The sequence below is a fragment of the Oncorhynchus tshawytscha genome, linkage group LG18 (assembly GCF_018296145.1).
Source record: "Oncorhynchus tshawytscha isolate Ot180627B linkage group LG18, Otsh_v2.0, whole genome shotgun sequence".
Classification (NCBI taxonomy): domain Eukaryota; kingdom Metazoa; phylum Chordata; class Actinopteri; order Salmoniformes; family Salmonidae; genus Oncorhynchus; species Oncorhynchus tshawytscha.
Window position 1 is genome coordinate 38,196,345 of NC_056446.1, and position 8,256 is coordinate 38,204,600.

At 56.3% G+C, this 8,256-nt stretch overlaps 1 protein-coding gene across 1 annotated transcript; it reads right to left on the minus strand.

The window, feature by feature from the left end:
- Positions 1-5,012: 5,012 nt before the first annotated feature.
- LOC121839946 (adhesive plaque matrix protein-like) lies at positions 5,013-7,966 on the minus strand. Its single transcript, XM_042300540.1, has 3 exons — positions 5,438-7,966; positions 5,290-5,311; positions 5,013-5,161 (listed from the first exon to the last, which is right to left on the minus strand). Exons 1-3 carry the CDS (start codon positions 7,964-7,966, stop codon positions 5,013-5,015), a joined length of 2,700 nt encoding a protein of 899 aa, XP_042156474.1.
- Positions 7,967-8,256: the final 290 nt, after the last annotated feature.

Consider the following 8,256-nt stretch of genomic DNA (forward strand, 5'->3'; position numbering starts at 1 on the left):
CCCGGCCCCTAGTTACTGATGAGACAACAGGCCCTGCCTGGCCCCTAGTTACTGATGAGACAACTGGCCCGGCCCCTAGTTAATGATGAGACAACATGCCCTGCCCGGCCCCTAGTTACTGATGAGACAACAGGCCCTGCCCGGCCCCTAGTTACTGATGAGACAACAGGCCCTGCCCGGCCCCTAGTTACTGATGAGACAACAGGCCCTGCCCGGCCCCTAGTTACTGATGAGACAACAGGCCCTGCCCGGCCCCTAGTTACTGATGAGACAACAGGCCCTGCCTGGCCCCTACTTACTGATGAGACAACTGGCCCGGCCCCTAGTTAATGATGAGACAACATGCCCTGCCCGGCCCCTAGTTATTGATGAGACAACAGGCCCTGCCCGGCCCCTAGTTACTGATGAAACAACAGGCCCTGCCCGGCCCCTACTTACTGATGAGAGAACAGGCCCTGCCCGGCCCCCAGTTACTGATGAGACAACAGGCCCTGCCCCTAGTTACTGATGAGACAACAGGCTCTGCCCCTAGTTACTGATGAGACAACAGGCCCTGCCCCTAGTTACTGATGAGACAACAGGCCCTGCCCGCCCCTAGTTATTGATGAGACAACAGGCCCTGCCCCTAGTTACTGATGAGACAACAGGCCCTGCCCGGCCCCTAGTTACTGATGAGACAACAGGCCCTGCCCGGCCCCTAGTTACTGATGAGACAACAGGCCCTGCCCGGCCCTAGTTACTGATGAGACAACAGGCCCTGCCCGGCCCCTAGTTACTGATGAGACAACAGGCCCTGCCCCTAGTTACTGATGAGACAACAGGCCCTGCCCGGCCCCTAGTTACTGATGAGACAACAGGCCCTGCCCGGCCCCTAGTTACTGATGAGACAACAGGCCCTGCCCGGCCCCTAGTTACTGATGAGACAACAGGCCCTGCCCTAGTTACTGATGAGACAACTGGCCCTGCCCCTAGTTACTGATGAGACAACAGGCCCTGCCAGGCCCCTAGTTACTGATGAGACAACAGGCCCTGCCCGCCCCTAGTTACTGATGAGACAACAGGCCCTGCCCGGCCCCTAGTTACTGATGAGACAACAGGCCCTGCCCCTAGTTACTGATGAGACAACAGGCCCTGCCCCCCTAGTTACTGATGAGACAACAGGCCCTGCCCGGCCCCTAGTAACTGATGAGACAATAGTTCCTGCCAGGCCCCTAGTTACTGATGAGACAACAGGCCCTGCCCGGCCCCTAGTTACTGATGAGACAACAGGCCCTGCCCGGCCCCTAGTTACTGATGAGACAACAGGCCCTGCCTGGCCCCTAGTTACTGATGAGACAACAGGTCCTGTCTGGCCCCTAGTTACTGATGAGACAACAGGCCCTGCCCGGCCCCTAGTTACTGATGAGACAACAGGCCCTGTCCGGCCCCTAGTTACTGATGAGACAACAGGCCCTGCCCGGCCCCTAGTTACTGATGAGACAACAGGCCCTGCCTGGCCCCTAGTTACTGATGAGACAACTGGCCCGGCCCCTAGTTAATGATGAGACAACATGCCCTGCCCGGCCCCTAGTTACTGATGAGACAACAGGCCCTGCCCGGCCCCTAGTTACTGATGAGACAACAGGCCCTGCCCGGCCCCTAGTTACTGATGAGACAACAGGCCCTGCCCGGCCCCTAGTTACTGATGAGACAACAGGCCCTGCCCGGCCCCTAGTTACTGATGAGACAACAGGCCCTGCCTGGCCCCTACTTACTGATGAGACAACTGGCCCGGCCCCTAGTTAATGATGAGACAACATGCCCTGCCCGGCCCCTAGTTATTGATGAGACAACAGGCCCTGCCCGGCCCCTAGTTACTGATGAAACAACAGGCCCTGCCCGGCCCCTAGTTACTGATGAGAGAACAGGCCCTGCCCGGCCCCCAGTTACTGATGAGACAACAGGCCCTGCCCTAGTTACTGATGAGACAACAGGCTCTGCCCCTAGTTACTGATGAGACAACAGGCCCTGCCCCTAGTTACTGATGAGACAACAGGCCCTGCCCGGCCCCTAGTTATTGATGAGACAACAGGCCCTGCCCCTAGTTACTGATGAGACAACAGGCCCTGCCCGGCCCCTAGTTACTGATGAGACAACAGGCCCTGCCCGGCCCCTAGTTACTGATGAGACAACAGGCCCTGCCCGGGCCCTAGTTACTGATGAGACAACAGGCCCTGCCCGGCCCCTAGTTACTGATGAGACAACAGGCCCTGCCCCTAGTTACTGATGAGACAACAGGCCCTGCCCGGCCCCTAGTTACTGATGAGACAACAGGCCCTGCCCGGCCCCTAGTTACTGATGAGACAACAGGCCCTGCCCGGCCCCTAGTTACTGATGAGACAACAGGCCCTGCCCCTAGTTACTGATGAGACAACTGGCCCTGCCCCTAGTTACTGATGAGACAACAGGCCCTGCCAGGCCCCTAGTTACTGATGAGACAACAGGCCCTGCCCGGCCCCTAGTTACTGATGAGACAACAGGCACTGCCCGGCCCCTAGTTACTGATGAGACAACAGGCCCTGCCCCTAGTTACTGATGAGACAACAGGCCCTGCCCGCCCCTAGTTACTGATGAGACAACAGGCCCTGCCCGGCCCCTAGTAACTGATGAGACAACAGGCCCTGCCAGGCCCCTAGTTACTGATGAGACAACAGGCCCTGCCCGGCCCCTAGTTACTGATGAGACAACAGGCCCTGCCCGGCCCCTAGTTACTGATGAGACAACAGGCCCTGCCTGGCCCCTAGTTACTGATGAGACAACAGGTCCTGTCCGGCCCCTAGTTACTGATGAGACAACAGGCCCTGCCCGGCCCCTAGTTACTGATGAGACAACAGGCCCTGTCCGGCCCCTAGTTACTGATGAGACAACAGGCCCTGCCCGGCCCCTAGTTACTGATGAGACAACAGGCCCTGCCTGGCCCCTAGTTACTGATGAGACAACTGGCCCGGCCCCTAGTTAATGATGAGACAACATGCCCTGCCCGGCCCCTAGTTACTGATGAGACAACAGGCCCTGCCCGGCCCCTAGTTACTGATGAGACAACAGGCCCTGCCCGGCCCCTAGTTACTGATGAGACAACAGGCCCTGCCCCTAGTTACTGATGAGACAACAGGCCCTGCCTGGCCCCTACTTACTGATGAGACAACTGGCCCGGCCCCTAGTTAATGATGAGACAACATGCCCTGCCCGGCCCCTAGTTACTGATGAGACAACAGGCCCTGCCCGGCCCCTAGTTACTGATGAAACAACAGGCCCTGCCCGGCCCCTAGTTACTGATGAGAGAACAGGCCCTGCCCGGCCCCCAGTTACTGATGAGACAACAGGCCCTGCCCCTAGTTACTGATGAGACAACAGGCTCTGCCCCTAGTTACTGATGAGACAACAGGCCCTGCCCCTAGTTACTGATGAGACAACAGGCCCTGCCCGGCCCCTAGTTATTGATGAGACAACAGGCCCTGCCCCTAGTTACTGATGAGACAACAGGCCCTGCCCGGCCCCTAGTTACTGATGAGACAACAGGCCCTGCCCGGCCCCTAGTTACTGATGAGACAACAGGCCCTGCCCCCTAGTTACTGATGAGACAACAGGCCCTGCCCGGCCCCTAGTTACTGATGAGACAACAGGCCCTGCCCGGCCCCTAGTTACTGATGAGACAACAGGCCCTGCCCCTAGTTACTGATGAGACAACAGGCCCTGCCCGGCCCCTAGTTACTGATGAGACAACAGGCCCTGCCCGGCCCCTAGTTACTGATGAGACAACAGGCCCTGCCCGGCCCCTAGTTACTGATGAGACAACAGGCCCTGCCCCTAGTTACTGATGAGACAACTGGCCCTGCCCCTAGTTACTGATGAGACAACAGGCCCTGCCAGGCCCCTAGTTACTGATGAGACAACAGGCCCTGCCCGGTCCCTAGTTACTGATGAGACAACAGGCCCTGCCCGGCCCCTAGTTACTGATGAGACAACAGGCCCTGCCCCTAGTTACTGATGAGACAACAGGCCCTGCCCGGCCCCTAGTTACTGATGAGACAACAGGCCCTGCCCGGCCCCTAGTAACTGATGAGACAACAGGCCCTGCCAGGCCCCTAGTTACTGATGAGACAACAGGCCCTGCCCGGCCCCTAGTTACTGATGAGACAACAGGCCCTGCCCGGCCCCTAGTTACTGATGAGACAACAGGCCCTGCCCGGCCCCTAGTTACTGATGAGACAACAGGCCCTGCCCGGTGCCTAGTTACTGATGAGACAACAGGCCCTGCCTGGTCCCTAGTTACTTATGAGACAACAGGCCATGCCCCTAGTTACTGATGAGACAACCGGCCCTGCCCCTAGTTACTGATGAGACAACAGGCCCTGCCCGGCCCCTAGTTACTGATGAGACAACAGGCCCTGCCCGGCCCCAAGTTACTGATGAGACAACAGGCCCTGCCCGGCCCCTAGTTACTGATGAGACAACAGGCCCTGCCCGGCCCCTAGTTACTGATGAGACAACAGGCCCTGCCCGGCCCCTAGTTACTGATGAGACAACAGGCCCTGCCCGGCCCCTAGTTACTGATGAGACAACAGGCCCTGCCAGGCCCCTAGTTACTGATGAGACAACAGGCCCTGCCCGGCCCCTAGTTACTGATGAGACAACAGGCCCTGCCCGGCCCCTAGTTACTTATGAGACAACAGGCCCTGCCCGGCCCCTAGTTACTGATGAGACAACAGGCACTGCCTGGCCCCTAGTTACTGATGAGACAACAGGCCCTGCCCGGCCCCTAGTTACTGATGAGGCAACAGGCCCTGTCTGGCCCCTAGTTACTGATGAGACAACAGGCCCTTCCCGGCCCCTAACCCGATGTATAATGCTGAGGCCTGTTGGCTCGGGTAGCAGAGCTCTAGTTAGTAGTGACGGCCAGTAGGTTGGCATTATGGTTGGGGTGGTGTGTGTTGGGACAAGGTGTGTTACAGTGTCAGTATATATCTGTTATGTTAGTGTAGCAGAACAGTGGCTGTACTCTCTGAGGAGATGGAGGTGGGGACAGTGGCTGTACTCACTGAGGAGATGGAGGTGGGGACAGGTTCCTCCAGCAGCTCCAGACTGTGTAGGATCCAGTAGCACAACCACGGCCGGCTGGCGTCTAGACACCACAGAGAGAACACACACACACTATAGATACTATTGGATCTAGTAACAGAACCACGGCCGGCTGGCCTCTAGACACCACAGAGAGAACATACACACTATAGATACTATTGGATCTAGTACCAGAACCACGGCCGGCTGGCCTCTAGACACCACAGAGAGAACACACACACTATAGATACTATTGGATCTAGTACCAGAACCACGGCCGGCTGGCCTCTAGACACCACAGAGAGAACACACACACTATAGATACTATTGGATCTAGTACCAGAACCACAGCCGTGTGGGTAGTTGGGTAGATGAAAGGCGTGTGGGTAGTTGGGTGGATGAAAGGCGTGTGGGTAGTTGGGTGGATGAAAGGCGTGTGGGTAGTTGGGTGGATGAAAGGTGTGTGGGTAGTTGGGTGGATGAAAGGCGTGTGGGTAGTTGGGTGGATGAAAGGCGTGTGGGTAGTTGGGTGGATGAAAGGCATGTGGGTAGTTGTGTGGATGAAAGGCGTGTGGGTAGTTGTGTGGATGAAAGGCGTGTGGGTAGTTGTGTGGATGAAAGGCGTGTGGGTAGTTGTGTGGATGAAAGGCGTGTGGGTAGTTGGGTGGATGAAAGGCGTGTGGGTAGTTGTGTGGATGAAAGGCGTGTGGGTAGTTGGGTGGATGAAAGGCGTGTGGGTAGTTGGGTGGATGAAAGGCGTGTGGGTAGTTGGGTGGATGAAAGGCGTGTGGGTAGTTGGGTGGGTGAAAGGCGTGTGGGTAGTTGGGTGGATGAAAGGCGTGTGGGTAGTTGGGTGGATGAAAGGCGTGTGGGTAGTTGGGTGGATGAAAGGCGTGTGGGTAGTTGGTGGGTGAAAGGCGGGTGGGTGAAAGGCGTGTGGGTAGTTGGGTGGATGAAAGGCGTGTGGGTAGTTGGGTGGATGAAAGGCGTGTGGGTAGTTGGGTGGATGAAAGGCGTGTGGGTAGTTGGGTGGATGAAAGGCGTGTGGGTAGTTGTGTGGATGAAAGGCGTGTGGGTAGTTGTGTGGATGAAAGGCGTGTGGGTAGTTGGGTGGATGAAAGGCGTGTGGGTAGTTGGGTGGATGAAAGGCGTGTGGGTAGTTGGGTGGATGAAAGGCGTGTGGGTAGTTGGGTGGATGAAAGGCGTGTGGGTAGTTGGGTGGGTGAAAGGCGTGTGGGTAGTTGGGTGGTGAAAGGCGTGTGGGTAGTTGGGTGGATGAAAGGCGTGTGGGTAGTTGGGTGGATGAAAGGCGTGTGGGTAGTTGGGTGGGTGAAAGGCGGGTGGGTAGTGGGTAGTTGGGTGGATGAAAGGCGTGTGGGTAGTTGGGTGGATGAAAGGCGTGTGGGTAGTTGGGTGGATGAAAGGCGTGTGGGTAGTTGGGTGGATGAAAGGTGTGTGGGTAGTTGGGTGGATGAAAGGCGTGTGGGTAGTTTGGTGGATGAAAGGCGTGTGGGTAGTTGGGTGGATGAAAGGCGTGTGGGTAGTTGGGTGGATGAAAGGCGTGTGGGTAGTTGGGTGGATGAAAGGCGTGTGGGTAGTTGTGTGGATGAAAGGCGTGTGGGTAGTTGGGTGGATGAAAGGCGTGTGGGTAGTTGGGTGGATGAAAGGCGTGTGGGTAGTTGGGTGGATGAAAGGCGTGTGGGTAGTTGGGTGGATGAAAGGCGTGTGGGTAGTTGGGTGGATGAAAGGCGTGTGGGTAGTTGGGTGGATGAAAGGCGTGTGGGTAGTTGGGTGGATGAAAGGCGTGTGGGTAGTTGGGTGGATGAAAGGCGTGTGGGTAGTTGGGTGGATGAAAGGCGTGTGGGTAGTTGGGTGGGTGAAAGGCGTGTGGGTAGTTGGGTGGATGAAAGGCGTGTGGGTAGTTGGGTGGATGAAAGGCGTGTGGGTAGTTGGGTGGATGAAAGGCGTGTGGGTAGTTGGGTGGGTGAAAGGCGTGTGGGTAGTTGGGTGGATGAAAGGCGTGTGGGTAGTTGGGTGGATGAAAGGCGTGTGGGTAGTTGGGTGGATGAAAGGCGTGTGGGTAGTTGGGTGGATGAAAGGCGTGTGGGTAGTTGGGTGGATCTGGGTAGTTGGGTGGATGAAAGGCGTGTGGGTAGTTGGGTGGATGAAAGGCGTGTGGGTAGTTGGGTGGATAACGTGTGGGTAGTTGGGTGGAAAAAGGCGTGTGGGTAGTTGGGTGGATGAAAGGCGTGTGGGTAGTTGGGTGGAAAAGGCGTGTGGGTAGTTGGGTGGGTGAAAGGCAATGGGTAGTTGGGTGGATGAAAGGCGTGTGGGTAGTTGGGTGGATGAAAGGCGTGGGTAGTTGGGTGGATGAAAAAGGGTAGTTGGGTGGATGAAAGGCGTGTGGGTAGTTGGGTGGATAAAAGGCGTGTGGGTAGTTGGGTGGATGAAAGGCGTGTGGGTAGTTGGGTGGATGAAAGGCGTTGGGTAGTTGGGTGGATGAAAGGCGTGTGGGTAGTTGGGTGGATGAAAGGCGTGTGGGTAGTTGGGTGGATAAAAGGCGTGTGGGTAGTTGGGTGGATGAAAGGCGTGTGGGTAGTTGGGTGGATAAAATGTGGGTAGTTGGGTGGGTAGGCGTGTGGGTAGTTGGGTGGATGAAAGGCGTGTGGGTAGTTGGGTGGATGAAAGGCGTGTGGGTAGTTGGGTGGATGAAAGGCGTGTGGGTAGTTGGGTGGATGAAAGGCGTGTGGGTAGTTGGGTGGATGAAAGGCGTGTGGGTAGTTGGGTGGATGAAAGGCGTGTGGGTAGTTGGGTGGGTTGAAGAGAAAACAATCCATTCAAATTCCATAAATGTATCATTCTGGATCATATCTGAATTCTACAGTGAGTTTTCTTATTGTATCTGTCGTTAGTTGCGTAGCCTCGGCGTAAGCTTTAGGGTCTAACTGTAACTGCCAAATACGCACCAATAGCCAAATGCTTTCGGGAACTTGGGCAGGAAAAGTTCACGTCGATCCACTGAGGCTAAAAGAACAATGTCAGAGTTGAATTCAATAAGAGAAAAGGTACGAAATGGAGAGTTGAAAATAAAGAGAAGGAGGGTCAGAAAAGTTATGTTTGGGAAAGATCAGTTGGAGTGGTAACACAGGACGATGGCGG